The sequence below is a fragment of the Nansenia antarctica genome, assembly GCF_963989245.1.
Source record: "Nansenia antarctica genome assembly, chromosome: 5".
NCBI classification, from domain to species: Eukaryota; Metazoa; Chordata; class Actinopteri; order Argentiniformes; family Microstomatidae; genus Nansenia; species Nansenia antarctica.
In genome coordinates this window covers 28,441,222-28,461,956 of record NC_137690.1, presented here as the reverse complement: position 1 = coordinate 28,461,956, position 20,735 = coordinate 28,441,222, and the positions used below count along the sequence as shown (strand labels likewise).

The window sequence follows — 20,735 nt, the reverse complement described above, 5'->3', positions numbered from 1 at the left end:
AGTTGGTAGAACTGTAGGAGAAGAGTGTGTAAAACTGAGCCACTGCTCCCCCACCTCAGCTCGAGCCCAGCCCCGCTCTTACATAAAGACGCATACATTATTTGACTTTTTACTTTGATCTGCTTTAAACTTTTACTTCTACCCTATTCATCTGAAAATAAAATGTAGTACATTAATAAAATGTGTTATATTCAATATGTAAGCCCTTAAATATAAAAATGAGTGCTGTTTAAACATATATTTTTTAAAGTTAATCCCAATAATAGGCTGGTTAAGGTTTCCAGATTAATGGTGAGCGTTAACGCGTTAACGTTGACAACCCTATTAGAAATACAACATGTGGTATTTTTTTTTGCATGGTATTAATCTAATGGAATGTTTACGCCTTGACAGTAATGTGAAAGAAAACTGACGGTAGAATATGTTCTCTGGCGGCATTGGGTTAGTGCAGAGGGCCTGACGCTCGCATCCCCTCTATAAAAACTATATCTAATCGGCAGTTGAATGTCGTGTACTGTCTAATGACGAGAGGGAACCCTGCAGAATAGATGTGTGAGTGATCCACTTGACTGTTGACCGTCGAGACTCACACACAGCGATGGAGGACACTGATTTCTCCCTACCACTCTCCAGTGTAGTCAAGGGCCACACACACACACACACACTCACACACACACACACACACACACACACACATACTGTACAGTACACACACATATACTACAAGTACAGTACACACCCATGCCCGACACACACACATGCCCGACACACACACACACACACACACACACACACACACATACACACACACACACACACACACACACACACACACACACACACACACACACACACAAGGGCCCAAGAGAGGTATTGACCCTGACAATTATGGCAGTCGTCGCAAACTCATCTAGTCCCTCCACTTGTAGTCGGAGCTATGATAAGAGCCTGACCCCTGTTTGCCTGGGAGAGCTGTGCGAGAATGTACAGGAATAACAAACAGCTTGCTCTCTCCACCAATGTTGGCAACAACACTGACAAATCCTAGCAACAGCTCCCATGAACTAATATGATTAAAGAGCCATGGCTTCCCAATCCCTATACACAGTGTATATTGTAGTACATATTCATTGACAGTATGACTGCTTTAATGAATCAAGTGTGTGTGTGCTTTTATAAACTGAAAACATCCATTGCTCATACTGTAGGGTAGATACATTTGTAATGATATAAAATGCTGTGTAAATATAATCAAGAGTCGTTGTTGTCAGAGAGTGCTATACGACTTGCTAAAGCCTGTTTGTCACTCTGGAGAAGCGTCCTTGGGTTTTATGAAAGGCGCTATACAAATCCAAAGTTATTATTATTATTATTTGGAGAAACGCATAGTTCCTCTCTCTATAGGAAACATCTTTTTCACCTTCGTATATACAGACGAGTCAACAAAAAATAATTTCTTATTTACAATGACGACGTGTCTTTCATATTCAGTACGCCCCCACCCTGGACTCCTTCAAATTAGCCCTCAAAACTCATCTGTTCTCCAAGGCCTTTGGCCCCTAGTTTTGCTTTGTTTGTTTTCTGTTTTGTCTGTCCGATCATTCCCTTGTAAAGCGTCCTTGGGCTTTTTGAAAGGCACTATATAAATTAAAGTTATTATTATTAGTAGTAGTAGTAGTAGTCGTAGTAGTACAGTCTAGCTCACCGGTATTGGGCACCACCAAACGGCCCCCCAGATGGCCAAACACGCCCGGGGTCCTCAGCTGATCTTTGGTGGGGGTTAAGGGCCCGTTGAGCAGGCCTTTCTTGCGTGGCTCCGCGGTGCCGCCGTGGTCTCGGTTCAGCCCCCTGGGGAAGGTCTCGGGGCGGTGGCCTTTGGCGTGGTGTTGTTGGTGGTACTCCGCTCGCTCGGCCACACCTAGTGAAACCATAAAGGATCTCTGAACTTTGACCTTGATGTCTGGCAGGGGGTCAAACAGCTCTTTGTCTACGGAGTCCTGGAAGCAGATGGGGCTGCTGTACGTCCGGCCCACCGTTAAGTCTGGCTGCATCGAGGAGTTCAGGAGGAGCGGGTTTCCTACAGAGACGGAGAGATACACACACACACACACAGCCACATAGTCATGCTGTCGTGTGAAAGCCCTCACCGCTGGATCTCTATCCCGGCCTGTCACAGATTATCGGGCATCGCCGGTAGAAACAGAGCGGCTCGTAAGCCGATATTGGACCCCTAATGGTCACATGACGGCGTCCGACATGGCACTATTAGCCCGAAAGCGTACCACTGCATGACGGCCATGACAGTTAGAGAGCCAGGGGTTGTTGACATGCCGATGATAGACCGACGTCGACACATACCATTGGTAAATCACCCCGTCGGCATACCAACGGTAGACAGATGTCTGCTTGCCAGTGGTAGACCGACTGCCAGTGTGAACGATGGACCAATGTTGACAGTCAGCATGTAGACAGTCAGCAAGCAAAATGGCAGCCAACAGTCGGTCTGCCAAAGGTAGATTGATAATCAGCATGCCAACAGTAGGCCGACGATTGGTATGTCAATGGAGGACCGATGATGGCGTGACGATTATCGATCAGATAGACCAATGGTTTGGAGCCCGCAGTAGACAACAGACAACAGTTGACTTGCCAACGGGAGACTGACAGTTAACCAGATCACCTTGGTATGTAAAGGCTAAATGTGACAGCAGCTGGTGAAAGCGGGAACAAGTCGGCAACTGACCAAATGTTCAGACTTTTATTCAAATTAAACAATTAAAATAAATGTCAACGTTGTTGAAAATCAATGACACACGCTCGCTAGTCAAGCCAAAATAGTGCAATGCAATGGATTCGGTGAGTAATCCCCACTACTAGCTACTGTAGTTAGTGTAGAGTAGTGGAGATTACTCACCAAATCCATTGCATTGCAATATTTTGGCTTGACTAGCGAGCATGTTGTTTATTTTCAACAACGTTGACATTTATTTACATTCTTCAGAATAAAAGTCTGATTTAGATTTTTGGTTACCGACTTTTACCATCTGCTGTCACAAATATAAAGCGTGGTAAAGTAGGAGAAACATTGTGAAAAGGAGAGCACATAGTGTCAGGGGAGTAGGAAGAGAGTAGCAGGGGAGCAGAGAGGTTGCCTTGCCAACCGCCTGAGCGGTGTGCCACCAGTGGACCGACTCTGGGCCTGTCACGGGTGACAGCTTGCCGATGAATACCGATATGAATACTCAGCTAGCCGATGGAAGGACAATGGACCACTGTTAGAGGTGTCAGCTTATCGCTGTTGGGGCCATTGCAAAGTCGACAAGTAGCCGACAATTAAAATGCTCTTTGTAAACTGCTTTTGTTGTTGTTGTTGCTGTTGTTGTTGCTAGCTGGGCTACGACTCGAGGTCTCACAGAACACACTCCATCGGCTGATAGAAAGTTTGCTTCAGTACCGACAACATGCCACGTCAAGGTCATGTGACCTGACCTGTGTTACTGTACAGTAAACAAACTGGACATCCAATCCTGTTACAGCCATCCAGGGCCTGAGCCAAGCACTGGTCACGAGGAGTAGATTTAATTACCACGCAAACACAGCTTGGCTTCCATTATCCATCTGCTTGAGTCCATTTCCCCCCCCCCCCCTCACACAAAGTCACCCTCCTGTAGGACACCTTCCTCTCTGGCTGTCGGGCAGAAGGGGCCGAAGGGTCTGGGTTGACCGTCCTGTAAATGAGAGGGTCCTTCAGCTCGCAGCGTGGGCTCATCAGGCCGTGGAGGGAGGTGGGATGGGGGTCCTCAGACGTCGCCACGAGCCTGACGAAACGCTGCCAAACGGAGCGAAAGACGCGCCGCATCTATCTGGCACATCCAGACACCCAGTGTGCCCCAGGACTCCACACGTGCCAAGATAACGGCGGAGTCACAAAGTCCTTGCTGCCCAGCTGTTGCCTGGCGAGGGGTGCAAGGCAGGAGGCTAATGTTGTTTTATTTTTAGGGAAATCGTTAATTACTGGGGGGGGGGGTGGTTTGATCTGTGTCATGCATTCGCAGGTTATGTTCGTTTTCCACTCGCTTCACGACGAGAGGATGTTGTTCAACCGAGTGCTGCTCTTTCTCTGTTACATCGTCTATTCCTTTCAACATCATAATAACACGATGAGGAGTATTTACAGTGGGATACAATTGAACAACATTTCGAAAACGTATAAGGATATGATGATGATTGTTAATTTTTCATATAACATTTGCAATATGGTAGGAAATTCTATACGTCACAAACTGCAGAATGTAAACAAAACTCGTCACTTGTGGAGACATGTGTCAGCGTTATATTTCCTAGCAAAATTCAGCTGGTAGCTAATTAACAGTAAATTTGTGTAAATGACTAAATGAACTAAAATGACATATTCCCCACCCAGATGAACCTTCGCTAGCAAACGGCGTCTTTCTCCAAAAAAGACGAGTGTCTCCAGTTACGTTTACTCAGTCCGTGGTGTACAGACTTTCATAGTGTGTAGAACTAGCGGATGTACTTTCATCAAAATTCATCCTCATACATCCTTCCATAACCAGGAAACAGCATCCAAGTGGACATTACTTAAACCTCCAACCTGACATCCGATCAGGCATGTGTTTTTTTTTTTCCTCCAGTCCAGTGGAGAATAATCTGATTATCGCTTGAGTGTGCATCTAAAATGGTGCAGCGAAATGGAATTGCAGGAGTGGGACTGAGATAGAAGTTAATGAAATGGACCTCAGGTTGAATACCTTGAGGGAGAGGTTGGGAATTGGAACCTCTGATTAAAAATCACTCAGAGGCAGTGGTAATGCAGGGAGACAGGGTCAGGTCCAAAGACTCATTCACCAATCTGCCTTAACACCATCTCATGCGGGCAGAAGCTAGCCGAAACATTTAAGAGCTTTTTTAAAGCAATTACATGGCATGAAGCGCTACTGATTTCCGATTAAAGAGCAGACTTGAAAGCCGTTTTTTCCCCCCTTCCTTACAGTATGTGTATCACCATCTGCTGTTATTTGTTTATGAAAAAGTGCACCTGTATATTTTTCCCTCTCTCTCAAAAAAAAAGAAGAACAAAATCCAGTGATGAAATGAGAAAAGGGGAGAACGGGGCTATATTTCAGAGGCTGCTTTTCAGAAGGGTCTGACGGAGAGGAGGGGAGAGAAATGGGATGGAGTGATCTAGTGGCCGATGGATGGAGGGAACGCGCAGCAGGAGGCTGGGGGAGAAGCTGGCCTATTTAAATAGGATTGATGGGCTGCCGGATGTGGCCCAGCTCTGTCCCTCCTCTCCCCGCCCCCCTCCCCCATGTCGAGGGGGTGGGCATGAGTGACTTCTCAGGCCTTGGGAGTGGAGCGGTGCGGTTGGATGTGGCGGTTCACAGCACGAGGGCTCTTCCAAGCAGGGAGATTTTCACAGCGCTGTCACAAGCCACAGGCAGGATGGATCACCTAGCCGCCGCGATGGCTATCACTTGTGCTAACCCAGAAGTGTCACTGACAGTAATATGAATGCCTGTGGCAAAGGCTGCCTAGGACACAGCCACGGGCCCCAGACATGGGTTATGAACAGAAGTTATTGCGGTGCACGATAAAAAAAAAGTAAAAAAAAAGAAAGAAAATGCAATTGATGTTCACTGTTCCATGTTGTTCACATTTATCCGTGGGATTGGGACCGGGGCTAGGACCAACTGATGTGTGGTCTACAGGGGGGGGGGTTAGAGTGAGTGTCCATCAACACTTGATGATCTATCTCCGGGAAATAACATCGGGACCTGTTTTTTTTTTCTCCGAAAAATAGAAGGACAGATCCTTTTCGCAGATTACCGTGTGTGTAAATCCTAAAGCAGATGTTGAGGGTATGCACCTGCCTAACGCACGCCATCCATCACCGGGGACGGCCTTGTCTGTGCGGGTCCTTGACGAAACGCTGCTATATTATTGGCCTCGTGTGCGACAGTGCGTGCGTATCTCCTGTAAAAAAAAAAAAAAAGAAGCCAGAAGGCGTCTCACCTTGTCTGGTGGTCTTGAAGTTGAATGACTGGAAGCCCCCGGTGAGCGCCGACGAGTCGATGACGTCCACGCCGTACTCGCTCTGGTTCTTCCTGTACAGCATCACGGCCACCACCAGGACAGCCACGGCGATGACGCCCGCCCCTAAACCGGAGTAGAGCGCTACGTCGTTGGAGCCGTCCATACCTGGGTGACACACGGACACAAAACAAGAACCTCATTGGTCGGTTGCTAAACTGAACCGATAACAAAGTACTGTGAGGAAAAGCATTGGCTAGAGACCACAGAGAAATTGAATAGGAAATGAAAGGATGGGCGATGGTAATGATTCTATTGTGTAAAAATATCATATTTATAATCAGCATCGTTTTTCGTTTATGTCTTTGATAGGATTAGGATATGATTGCCTGTTATAAAAGGGCTTTTTTTTCTCTGGTAGGGCTGTCCTAGGGTCCCACAGTTCTGTTGAACTGCTTAGCACCCTTATGCTGCAGCGCTACATTAGGTACCGCAGGAGATAATCATAGAGTATTGTCCCTCCCTATACCACTGTCACACAATATACTGAAGCTAAAGCTGGGAGGAGGAGGGAGGGGGGGATATAACTACTTTTAGACCCACAGGTCTATAACCAATTGGCCTAATGTATTGTACACCTCACACAAGAAACCAAACGGACCACATAGCACGACCCTTTGGTTACCAACAGTCACAGGAAATGATCAGAATCCAATTAATTCCGAGTACCTCGGGTGAGTCTGATCACTCCGCCAGATGCTTATTGTTTCCCTTCAAGCACTATCGTTTGAGTCCTATTGGCCCGGCAGGCCCCGGCTAGCAGGGGAACGCTACGTTATACAGGAGAGTGCCAGACTAATGAAGTCTCATTAGGGCCCAGTGCGACGTTAGCGCTAGGTAGCACCTGACAGTCATTTTCAGGGGGTGTCAGGAGGCAAATTCGTCAGAGAGCTGCTGAAACGCACCAGGGGAATACGAGGGGACACGCAACCAAATTGGTCAAAATGAAGCTCGTTTGCGATGATTAGACTCCATTAATCCCTATATATAGCACATGTTCACTTGTCACAACCAATCCATCTCCCGGAGTCCGACAAGGAAAAGTATGTTGTGTGATGTCACTCTCTGTCAGAGAGGGTCGAGAGAGAGAGCGGAGTAATGACTATGACAGGATTCGGATCACTGTGAGACGTTTAATGTTCTGGATATAAGTGGATATAAATCAAGGGTGTTAGGCTAATAAGCAAATGGGTCACTTTAGAAAAAAAGTCAACGTCTAAACTCTGGTATTGATTCTGGGTTTGTGCGACAGGAATATCTTTCATCTAGCTACTGTTGAGACAATTGCCTTTTCTGCACCCCCCAAAATCAGGGAGCACCTTTCAAGAGTCGGGGGGGTTGAAGATAAAAGGAATTCAAAGGAAGACTCACTTTGAGGTTTAACGTCATGCAGCAGCTTTCGATCTGCAAAGACAGAGAGACAGATTAAGAAAGAGAGAGGGATAAATAGAAAGAGAGAGGGAGGGAGAGCGAGAGAGACAGAAGGAGAGAGGGAGAGAGAGAGAGAGAGAGAGAGAGAGAGAGAGAGAGAGAGAGAGAGAGAGAGAGAGAGAGAGAGAAAGAAAGAAAGAAAGAGAGAGATGTGATTAAAGACCAGTCCCGTTAAGGATAACTACAGCCCTTTTTTGATTCCCATGTTCTGGAGATGCCCCACTGCTGAGTTCAGCGAATCGACTGGCCAAATAATGATACTAGGCATCATTACCAAACTCATATCACCATGGATAGAGGTGGTTGAGGGAGAGATTGGGAGATGGGTCTAAAAAATACTTTTATTTATTTACTTATTATTTCTCTTCTTCAAAAGAGATGTGATGGAAATTGGCAAATTCTTTTTGAAAAAAGTTATCAATGTTTGCTAATGCACTGAACTACCCCAGAACATACCAACTGTACTTTTTGGAAAACTAAAAAACAACATAATGATGTCTCTTTCTTGAATTATTTTCAAACTGCACATACTCTATACAGTATGTTCTCTTTGTGTTTCCTTTGTTAATGAGCCTAGCTATGTCTTTTAGTATCAGGTATATTATGGGCCCCATTTGGACAGAAATTGGCATTAGTAAACTCCCTACTAATAACTAATATAACCTACTAATATAACCTACTTATTACACAAGAGTGATTCATTCATGGATGTTGAAATGAGGCATTGCAGTTGTATGACACATACAATGCAACCACAACAAGGTTGCATTCCAAAGATGTTTTCGATAAACAGATCCGCTTGTTGGCATTGTTCCAAAATGGCACCCTCCCTACTTCCTGTGCCGCGATGCTCTGGTGATACGGGGGGGGGGGGGGGGGCGTGTCCTATGATGCCCACCACAGGAGGGATTGTTTTGGCCTTGTCATGCAGAGAGAGAGATTCACTCAACTAGTCAAACAAATCCCTCCCTCGCCTACTGTCCGGATGTCATGGCCTTGTAATGATCATGTCCTGTTATGTGATGATGTCACTGCGATGGCGATGGTCGTTCTGCTGATTATGTGTGAAGGTTAATGACCGCCACAGCCCGGGGAGAGGGGAGGGAGTGAGGGGGCCACAGCCCGGGGAGAGGGGAGGGAGTGAGGGGGACTTACTCTGGGTGCACGTTCCTCCTGTGCAGTTCTCCTTGGTCTGGCTGTTCCCGTCACACGTCCTCCCTCTGTGTCTGGGCACTGGAGCGTTACACTCCCTCCTGCGCTGCCTCTCGCACTGGCTACTGCACACGGTCCACTCGCTCCACTCCTCCCAGCCACCGTCAACTGTTGACAAACACACACGCACGGACGCACACACCGCACATGCACACACACCCACACCCACACGTGCGTCCGCAAACACACGCACCCGCACGCACACAGCATAGCACAGAAGGTGAGGCGGTGGTCCATCTCGGCGAGTATTCACCCCACATCAGCCCACAAGCCTTTTCACATAATGGGATATGAGCATTAAGAAGACACCCTGATGTCACTGTGTGTGTTAATACACAGGTTCTCCTGCCGTCTGTGTCATTTGATCAAGGAGGAGCTCATCATGCTCAGCTTAACACATATCGGTAGACCATATGGCGGCAGAAGATTTCTTGGCAGCATTTTTGCCAAGACCATCGTTTGTGAAATGTCACATTTCTTGTGTGGTTTGTGTTCGAGTTCGGTATCCACTGCAGTCACTCACCGTATTTTTTTCCCCCAGCTAATTTAAATGCAAATGATGTGTTTATATGCCGCAGAGAATACAAAGTGCTTTTGAGTTGACCATGCTAGTGCGTACATTGCTCTCAAGGTAGCTTCTATTGTTAAAATGAGGCATTTTACCAATTGCAATTGCCTTTGGAACCGTCAGTAAGAATTCACAATACTACAGAGAATAGAACTGTCACACCGACAAAATAATGTCTGGTGCAAAAACAGACGAGAAGTCATTCAGATGACAACAGCTGGGTTTCATTACTAAAAAGGTCCACAGGTCTGTCACATGCCCATTGTTGCGGAAGCTACTATGAACATGTATTGAACTAACTTACCAATTCCTTTACTTGAGGGAAGAAGTTGAGCTATACCCTTGAGAAAACATAGTTTGTAAAACTACAGCTACTTTGAAACGACTTCCTTCACCACACGACAGCCAGTTACTGACAGATGACTAGAGAGTTGAAACCGAACAACCGTAACGCTTTGAAATCACTGAGAAAGATAAAAACAGGTGAGGTGGAGCAAAGTGGGGAGATGGGGAAGCAGTGAGGGAATAAATATAGTAGGGTCATTTGAAGTTCAAGGGCTGAGATAGCCGTAAAAACCCCTTATTTTGGGGGAAATGTAGTGAGTAGTTACAGTAGCTTGCTACACTGCTACATGGTAAAAAAAAGTTAACTATTAAAACACTATTAACGTTTGAATTTAGTTCAACTTCTCCCCAACACTTCACATGCCACAGTGCAGTATTATAACCATAACAGTTAAACACACTTTAGACACTCGTAATATCATTGAGAGCCCTATCATACTTCCTCACAAGTTACCAGTGTCTTAATCAGCTCTACTGACTGATTCTACTGGGACTGATTCACTAAGCATTTTGCACCAGGATGCAATCTGCACCTGTGTATTCAATACAAGATAAAACCCTAGAAACAGAACTGAACAGGAAACTGTCTTCATGTCCTCCTTCTCCAAACATTGACATTTACATTTGTTGGCATTTAGCAGACGCCTTTATCCAAAGCGACTTACAACAAATACATTTGTCTAAGTTAGTGAATGTCCATCAGTCATCGCAAGTAAAAAGTAAAAGGAAGATTTAAAAATCTATATATTCTTAACATATATTATTAATATATTATTACTTTTTAAAATGATTTATTTACTTTTTTTTATTTGTTATTAGAGAAGCTCTACAGCAGGATAGAGGACACAGAGAGGTTTCAGGAGGGACAGTGAAGGTGTAGCCTGAAGAGAAGATAGGGAGTGACCTTTATTTTGACCTTGTGGCTCTGATTTCCAAGTTTAATTGACTACCATGTACGGAAACACTTAGTGAATCAGGCCCTAACAGAGGGGGAGGGGCTGACCTGGGCAGAGGGCATTACAGGTGATCTTCTGTACGGACATGCCCTCGCAGAACACCCCCCCGTTGAGGGGGGCAGGGTTGGTGCAGGTGCGGGAGCGTTTCTGCACTCCCCTCCCACAGGGCACGTTACAGGAGGACCACTCTGTCCACAGAGACCAACCTCCATTCACTGTAGAGGAAGGAACAACATGTCATGTGGATGACAGAAAGAGTGTGTGTGTGTGTGTGTGTGAGAGAGAGAAAGAGAAAGAGACAGACAGAGTAATAAAGACAAAGAGAAAGTAAGAGAGAGAGAAAGAGAGAGGAAGGGAGAGAGACAGAGAGAGAGAGAACAAGAGAGAGAGAGACAGAGAGAGAGAGGCAGAGAGAGAGAGAGAGAGAGAGAGAGAGAAAGAGAGAGAGAGAGAACAAGAGAGAGAGAGAGAGAACAAGAGAGAGAGACAGACTTATTTTATTAGACCTCGAGCAGATTTAAGTACAAATGCAACAGTTTAGTTATTGATGTTTACACAGGCTCCAAAGCACTAGAACAATCCACAATAATTTGACCATATTGTGCACAGCACGATAAAAATGCAAAATGTACTCTACTCTTTCACCAATTGCCACTTCAATGTTGAAAGCTCTTGAAACGAAGGCGGGGAAAAGCAAATAAAACAGAACAGCAAGGACTACACTTGGACATGTCCGACATATTGTAGATTATTCCGACCACCTTGTGCTCTGATTTGTTTTCCCAGTGTGCTCTGTGATTTGTCTGAGTGCATGGAGGCAAAATGTGTTTGAACGCTCCAGAACCAAAGCCTGTGAGCCGCATTGCTCCAAGGCCTCTAGTGAATGAATAATTGAATAGGCAACACTCCTTTAAATGAGATTAAGACACAGTAGCTTATTCCCTTTCATAAGGTACACATTGATTTTCAATATGGAGGCCGTAATATTGACGATTTGAATAATACATTGATCTAAATAGAGGGAAACATCTTTCTTCACAAAAAAAACACCACGATAGGTCTCTTAATCACTCGTGCCAGGGCTGCGGAATACAAAACTAATTGATCCGAAGCTAACTGTAAACAGAACAACAAACACACACGGTGAGTTAATGGAGTACTTCACTACTAAATCATTTTCAAGTACATTTCCCATGAGTCCACAGTGAGTACGGTGCCACTGTATGATTACTTTACCACAGCATAATTATTTTTAGTATAATGACAAGCTTATATTTACTTCCTGCAAGAAAAAAAATATTGGATGATGCCCCTTTGACACAAAATCCATCATCAAATACATTTTCCAGCAAGTAAATATAAGCCTGTCATGAGGATATCTATGAGGCCTTAATGCACAAGATAATTATATTTTGTGACCATACTCATGATAGACTATGATGAAACATACAGTGAGTATTCAGACCCCCTCACTTTTTCCACATGTTGTTGTGTTATAGACTCAATTTAAAATGGATTAAATAAAACATAATTTGCCATCAGTCCACCCCAGAATGAATTAGTTTAATTTATTTTTTTATTACATTTATTAAAATACATCATACCTATTCAGAACCTTTGCTATGACACTCTTAAAATGAGCTAAAATGCAAAATGTCATAGACAAATTACTTAATAAGTTGAGTTGAGTCCATCTTAATGCACAGATAATAGTTCATGCAATTTTGAAAATAATATCTTTGTTTTTTATAGGGTCTCTGATTTGCATAGGAATCAAGTACACACTGTGTGCATCAGGTTGACAATACAAACTGAGCAAATGGATAGGAACAAAACCAGTCAGAAATGCTACTCTGAGGCCTTGGTAGACTTATAACAATCTACAAAGTTAAATGGTAGAGAGGGAAAAGCATAGTCGATGGGACAACATCATCTCAGTCACACAAAACTGACTGGTATATAACCAAGTGGTCAAAAAGAATCCCTTAATGGAAAAGTAATCTATCTCATATCCATAATTGTCAACAATGAATGAATTCAAGTGATACAGCAAAGAAAGTGGTTGGAAATGTGTCAATTTGGTTTTACTACAAAGCATTAAGTTTAGTGCTAGCACATGCAAGGCAGTTTCTGCACCATCTCTCATGTGGAGAATAGTGGTAGCTGCATCAAGTTATGGGTATATTTGTCACTGGCAGGGACTGGGGAGTTTGTCAGGATCAAGAGAAAATTATTAAATTAGCTGAGTTGGTAGTGACATCCTAATCTACACAGTGTGTAATTGATTCCTATGCAAATCAGAGACCCTATAAAAAAGATATTCATTCCAAAATTACATGCACTATTATCCATGCATCAAGATGGACTTTTCAATTTAACTTATTGAGCGATTTGTTGATGACTTTTTTTGCATTTTAGCTTAAGAGTGTCATAGCAAAGGGTCTGAATACTTATGTCCATACTGAAATCTCAAATATTGTTTTCACCTTGATATTCTGGAGGTTTGTGTGTGGATGGATGGCAAATTCTTTAAATATATAATCAATTTTAAATTGAGTCTATAACACAAAAGAATGTGGAAAAAAAGAAGGGGTCTGAATACTTCCCGAAGGCGCTGTATCCTTGAACATTATTAGGGAGTAAAGCGCTCCTTTGTGTGGGGCCTTTTTACCAAAGACAACCACCGTGGCGGTGGTGCTTCGTCTCTTGGCCACGATGTTGGTCGCCAGGCAGGTGTAGTTCCCCGAGTCGGAGAGTCTCGCCTCGTTGATGATGAGGTTGTGGTCGGCTCGGGTGTCGATGTTGTCATCGTTGAGGGAGCTCAGCAGCTCCTCGTTCTTCAGCCACTCCACCTGCCCACCAGAGTCAAAGCAGCCTTAGTGCAGTATATCAACACAGCAACCATACCACACACACACACACAACTTAAAACACACCTTTTCACAATGGCTTACTTGGTTTGATCTCCTGTATTTAGTTTGTTGTTATATCAGATTTTGCAGTTTTTTTTATCTCATTTGCTTTGTTGATTTTAATGTTTTGAATGATATGTGGTTTTAAACTGTCTTAAGGTGTCCTTGAGAGCCTTGAAAGGCGCCATAAATAAAATGTATTATTATTATTATTACAGACACACGTGTGCACACGCGCGCACACACACACACACACACACACACACACACGCACACACACACACACACACACACACACACACACACACGCTACATCACCACAGCCATATCACACACATTCACACCAACATGGCCACAGCCATTAGGGAGTCAGAGGAGCACCATAACCAATTACCAGCCAACACAGACGCAGTTAGGAAAACTAATTATGAATTACAAACTTAGAGACGCTTTGCTGCTTCAACCCTGGTATGTCGAGCTGCATCGCCGCTTTTGCAAATTACAATCACACCATGGTGGAATGGTGCGGGATGATGGATTTATAGGGATTTTTCCAACACCCTAATAAAACGCATGGGGTGTATTCATTTACAACAGCTGAATCCTGTAGGCAAAGCACACATACGCACAAGCACACACGCACACATGCACATGCACACACACGCACGCACGAAACACACACGCACACATGCACATGCACATGCACAGACCCACAGGCACACACATACGCACGAACACAGGAATGATGGATTACCGGTATATCAACAAACAAAAGAAGATGATTATCAAAAAATAATCATCATTCATTATCATGAAGGACCATTTTTCACATAATCGATACAACAGCTCTTTGTTTGCCAAATACACAGCACACCTACAGTAGGCCTAATGGAAGCGAGTACTTTGTGAACTAGAGAGCATGGCGTAGCCCCCCTATTCACGCTACTGTCAACACACCCCTTCCCAGAACCTCTCCACCCCCCGCACCAACATACGGACCTTTGGGGGCAGAGCTTTCAGTGTGGCAGCTCCCACCCTCTGGAACTCTCTCCCCACAGCGATCCGCAATGCCCCTACCCTGGACACTTTTAAATCAGCCCTCAAAACTCACCTGTTCTCTAAGGCCTTTGGCCTCTAGTCTAGTTTTGTCACCCTCGTTGTCTTGGTTTCTTTGTTTTGTTTTTCTGTTCTGTCTGTCTATGAAATCTGTAAAGCATCCTTGGGTCTGAGAAAGGGGCTATATAAATCCAAGATATTATTAATATTATTATTATTATTCACGAAGGCTCGGAAACCGCCTTCAACAGACTCTAGATTTCCGCAGCGCAATTAAAAGACGGTCTTTAGCACGGTCGCGTCAGAGGCGAGCGTTTTAAGTTGGAAGATAAGGGGGTTGAGGGAACACAGGGGGGGATCGAGTCTAATTTCTCATGATTAAACCAATCTGTCAGTGGATGAGAGCCGCCTGGGACCCCGCGACAGTGGCACGAGAGTGTTCTCTCCCTCTTTATGTATTTATTTCAATTTCATCGGGGGAAATTTGCGAGTTGAAAGAGGCAATTAACGCCACGAAGCGAGCCCGGTCCCTCTCCGTCGAGCCGTCGGACCTGCTCAACATTCGGAAGCTGTCGCCGCCCACTAACCACCTCGGGTAATGATGAAAAGATTCACCGAGCAGAAAGGAAGACCAAAAAAAAAGAAAAAAGTGAATATTTTTTTTTATGCGGGAGACAAATACAAATTAGCCCCGGCAAAGTGTGTGGCGAAGGACGTGAGAAATGAATCGCCTAATTGGCGGCGCATTTGTTTCAATTAGCGGCCGGTCATCAGTGTCAGGAAGTACTGATGGAGGGGTATCCGGGCCCCCCCCCCCCCCCCCACGACAGGGGTTAGGGGTTAAATTGTGATTCCATTACAGTCAGAGATGGCGGTGGAACAAAGGTCAAAGGTGGTAGAAAGGTCAACTCCTCAGCCCCCCCCCGCTCCCCCGTGAGTCTACTGGCACGGGCTTGTGACCTCCTTTACCCCCAGAGATCTGGGTGACAGTCAGAGCTCCTCTTCTGAAGAGCCAGTTGAGAACTGACGGGGCCAATTAGGAGGACGGAGAGGTGATGCGATGGGGAACACTACCGACGTGGCGGAGACTCCTGTGGAGTGTGGTGATTGTGATCAAGCGTACGCACCCCTGCTGTTCCTCGCCTCTGTCTCTCCCTTGTTCACCTGGCCACTTAGTTAAGGTACAGACAAGTGTGTGTGTGTGTGTGTGTGTGTGTGTGTGTGTGGCTGTGCGTGTGTTTGGGATAAAAGCATGGACATGCTGAGTCATGCCTGGGTCTCTCTATGGTATTGCTACTGTAGGGCTCACTGAGGAGTGTTCCTCTTCAGCCAGGCAGCACACAGCAGAGAGGCCTGTGGCAGACAGACAGACAGACAGACTACCTCCAGAGGCCTGTGGCAGACAGACAGACAGACTACCTCCAGAGGCCTGTGGCAGGCAGACAGACATGCTACCTCCAGAGGCCTGTGGCAGGCAGACAGACATACTACCTCCAGAGGCCTGTGGCAGGCAGACAGACAGACTACCTCCAGAGGCCTGTGGCAGACAGACAGACAGACTACCTCCAGAGGCCTGTGGCAGACAGACAGACAGACTACCTCCAGGGAAGGAAGATGTCATGGAGACCCTCAAAGGACTCAGCAGCCACCACAGGGCACACACACACACACACACACACACACACACGCACGCACGCATGCACAAACACACACACACACACAGACAGACAAATCACAAATCAAAGACTTTGAACTTGTATGTTTGTATGCCTCAATGTTTTCCTATCTGTGGTGACCTGACAGCATAGGGCTGTGTCTGGAGCTATCTCCGTGGTTGCCGTGCGTTACCCACTCAGGAGGTTAATCAGGAAGAGATAGGGGGGAACACAAAGCGGGGTTGTGTTGCCGGACCGCCTCCCGTTCGCTTCCCCAAAATGCCACTTCCTCCTCCCCTGAGCCATGTGGCAGCACATTACTATTCCACCCGGCTGGGTCTTATCTTAGGGAAATAAATAGACTGAGCTACTCCCTTGCACTGGCCGGGGCGGGAATGTAATTGCTTGGCCTAATAACAACGCTCATCATCTGCTCTCTCGGAGACCCGCTTTGACCTGAGAGACAAGCAACTGAGGGGAAGCTGGGAAGGGAAGAGGAAATAAGTAGCATGCATGAGGCTGAAGGAAGGACGGGTCTAACTGCTAACTTGTGTTCAAGTATGATAGAAGTGTATTTTCTCAGGACATGAGCTTTACAGAGTACAGGGGGAATGTACGTCTGGGGTGGCTAACATTGGATTCTTAACATGCCCAAAGATCCACAATAACTGATCATTGATACATCCAATGTTGATACCCTAACATAATGTTTCTGATGAATATGCAACTAGAATGTCTATTCATTTTGGAGGAAAGAAATTCCAGAATTTAATACCCTCTTTGTTTGACAAAATGGAATTAAAACCAGACTTTTATAAGCAAACGAAATGCTGTTTGTTCAGTTTCATTTCAATGTCCAATTTGATCAAAGGCAGCAATTAAAATACTAGAACATGTCAAAAGTCTCAAATAGAACACCAGTGAAAAGTAGTTCTCTGCTCTGCAGCGCAGAATTAAATATTGACTTGTGACCATTACATTTGAAACACCTACAATCAGATTCAACTAGAGTTTCTAGTTTAGTACCTACAATATGTGAGTCATGGCCTGGGTGGCCTTTCTAAGGGAGCTTGGAGGGGATCATTTCAACATTCTTTGAATCAACAGTCTTTCATTTCAGTGAGTTTGTGGGTTGGTTTTAATTTCACAATTTCTTTCAGACTCTCATAGAATGGAACTCAATAGGTGAGAATCTCTGACACAAGCTGTCATTAACACCTAGTGATATCTGTAAAGTACTCGTCTTAACAGGCTTTACAGTAGCTAACTACATTCTCTGTTCCTGTGCTAAAATATGCTGTTGCATTAAAGAGCTGCTAAATGATTTTGTTGCAAATTCTTCACATTAAATTTTGGCATAAGTGTTGACTGTACGGTTCATGATAATGTAAATCGATGTAACATACAACATACAGGTGTGTGATGCGGACCCAGGTGCGATGCAGGACAGCGGTTGGCAAAACAAAAAACACTTTAGTAGGACGGAAAAAAACGATAAAGAAAACCCACAAGAAAACCCACATCTTAACCTGTGCCAAAACAATGCAGAACCCCACCAGAACAGCTCGTGAGCTTAGAATGTTAAGGTTCTATCTCCGTTTAGGGTAGTTCAGAGATATCGAGCGTCAACGTTTTTACATTCCATTATGTTTTGTGAGATGGAACCTTTGTATTTTATGAATTCCTAACTCAAAAATGTCAACATTTTAAAAATAACACCACACAGGCATTAATAAACACCTAATGGATCAGATTATGTAAAAAAAACTCCGGAGATAGAACCTTATAATTCTAACGTCACAAGCTCTCAATTCCTGTGCAAGGCAAAAAATCAGAAGGGCAGGAAAACACACTTACTTAGGAAAACACAGAGAGAGATTGTGAGGACAGAAGTGAGGACATAAAGACACAGCTGCCAAACATACACAGGTGAAACAATTCAGTGCTTGATGAGAGGGGGAGGGACAGGGAGGGCAGTAGTGTCCCAGGGCCGCCAGAGGGAGGCACCAAGGAGTCGCTAAGGAAAAGGCGACCCCAACCGTAACAAATGGATATCTTATCTCATTAGACCACATAGTCCACAAAGCAAAGCTTTTGCTCAGGAAAGTGGGGAGGTGTGCCTCTCTCTGTCCAATCAGGTAATTTCTTGATAATGTTGTTTATTTTTGGGGACCCGCTTTTTGGCATGTAAGTATTCATTTTAGAACTAGTGGCTGAAAATATGAAGGAAAAAAACATTGCAGTACAAGTATCTATTTCCCCGGTGTTAGATGCATCAAAAGAGGCATTTTATTTATCCTATTTTCTTCATTTTCCTCTAAATGGATCCATATCAATGTAATTTATATTTCTTCAGCACATTCAATACACCAAATTGTGTGAAATAAACAATCTTTCTTTTCCATTTGATCCAGCATACTTAACTAATTTGGATGTGGAATAAATGCCAAAATGCATTTTCATGCTGTCAAAACAACTCCCTGACTTGACCCGGAAATTCAAATCGGAGAAAGAATCGGAGGGAAAAAAGTGAAACAATCAGCCAAGTTCAGCTGTAACTCCAGTGTCACGCTTCTCTTATGCAAATCTGCTTTCTGAGAGCAGCGAAGAGACGCTCTCGCAAAGTGTCAGGCACCGGGTTATATAAGGGTTATATAAGCCGTTTCAGCCCCAATAATGCCAAAATGAGATTCTTTTTCAGATTCTGAGCGGCTCCAGTCTCATTAGCTTGCCTCAACGTCACTGCTGACCGAAGGAATTTCCAAACACATTCCTCAGAGTAAGGTTTGTGGTTGGTGCATCAAAACACTCCAACTCACATCCTATTACTGTGCGGGAGGGAGCATCCGTCCCGCAGCTTCACTTCGACACGACCAGGCTTGCAGCTGCAATCTCAATATTTCATGGAGGGGTGCATTGGAATTGAGTAAGAATGTGGATCTGTGGACCTGCCCTATGCTCTTCTCTATTATTCACTTCATCTCTTTTGGCTGGGCTCATTTGTGTTGACAAAAGGACCAGACTGGGAGACTGGATGCTCTGTTCTCCTGGCTTCTCCTATTCTTAGGCCCTTGCTCTATGCATTCAGGAGGACCTAGACGACATTATTTCTCCATTTCGAAGCTGATTAATTAATATCTCACAGGTTGCCCACAGCCCCAAAACACACCTATATTACAAAGTTAGTTCAAACGGACTACCGTTATATAAGAGATGTGACTCCAACAGTGCATTTCTGGAACCTTTTTTTGTGTGTGTCAAACATAACCATCTCAAGTCGATCAAATTAAAGTGAAGTCATACAATGTGGGAGAGTAACTTGTGGAAAGCAGAGTGTTCTCACTGCATAAGAAACAGTCCTACTATACGGAGTCCTCTCACACTATAGTATCTACAGTACATACTATAGATACTACAGTACTATAGTATCTCACACACCCTGAGTGGACACGTATAAGCCCTCGCATACACAGAGCGACTGACTCCCAGCTGGAGGGGGGGGGGGGGGTGTGTGTCAAGGGCTGGGGGGGCAGCACGGGTCTTACCTCCGCCACGGGCACTCCCTCTGGGGGGCGGCAGTGAAGCACGATCATCCCTTTGATTGGCACCTCCTTCCCTTGGGGGTCCTGCTCAAAGTTCTTCCTCAGGTCTGGGTGGGGAGATAAGAACCCAGCTGTCAGTCCCTGTGTGCCACGGCCGGGGCCCGGCCCGGCCCCAATCTCAATCCCCAATCACTAAACAACCTCTCGCCAGTCACCCCTCGCACACCCACCCTCGCTTTGGACCGGAGCGACCTTGGGAGTCATGCGCAGGCTTGGAAAAACACTGCGCTGCTCTCCTCTCTTGCCTGCCTGGGTGTACAGGGTCAATTGGAGGATACGGTGGGGGATACAGATGTGTATACTGTACACGTTCAGGAAGACTAGTACTGTATATACAGTTCCATAGGAGATGTCTTTTTTGGGGGGAGGATACACTGGTTGATGTGTGTTCTGCATGTCCATTAAGATAATAATAATAATCACTTTTATTTGTATAGCACTTTTCCTGCCTGCAAACGTTGCAGCTCAAACTGCTTTAAGACGACTGCATATACAGTAACATACTACTTTACACATCTGCTGTGTGCTCCTCCTGGAGATATGATTTAATTATTATTTATTCAGAACTCAATTTACAATTTACTTTTGCGTGTGTCTGTATGTGTGTGTGTGTGTGTGTGTGTGTGTGTGTGTGTGTGTGTGAGTGTGTGTGTGTTTGTGTGTGTGTGTCTGTCTGTGTGTGTGTGTGTGTGTGTGTGTCTGTGTGTGTGTGTCTGTCTGTGTGTGTGTGTGTGTGTGTGTGTGTGTGTCTGTCTGTCTGTGTGTGTGTGTGTGTCTGTGTGTGTGTATGTGAGTGTATGTGTCTGTGTGTGTGTGTGTGTCTGTGTGTGTGTATGTGTGTGTATGTGTCTGTGTGTGTGTGTGTGTGTGTGTCTGTGTGTGTG

The 20,735-nt window shown here is 44.9% G+C and overlaps 1 protein-coding gene across 1 annotated transcript in view; it reads right to left on the bottom strand.

The window, feature by feature from the left end:
• The window catches only part of unc5db (unc-5 netrin receptor Db), a gene marked incomplete at both ends in the record, with an annotated part of 140,883 nt that overhangs the window by 24,324 nt on the left and 95,824 nt on the right, over window positions 1-20,735 (bottom strand). Inside the window, 7 exons of the mRNA XM_080530556.1 lie at window positions 1,706-2,077; window positions 6,037-6,222; window positions 7,486-7,518; window positions 8,701-8,865; window positions 10,674-10,841; window positions 13,298-13,478; window positions 19,795-19,898. Of these exons, the coding sequence (XP_080386682.1) occupies window positions 1,706-2,077; window positions 6,037-6,222; window positions 7,486-7,518; window positions 8,701-8,865; window positions 10,674-10,841; window positions 13,298-13,478; window positions 19,795-19,898 (1,209 nt within the window). The remainder of the gene's footprint in view (window positions 1-1,705; window positions 2,078-6,036; window positions 6,223-7,485; window positions 7,519-8,700; window positions 8,866-10,673; window positions 10,842-13,297; window positions 13,479-19,794; window positions 19,899-20,735) is intronic.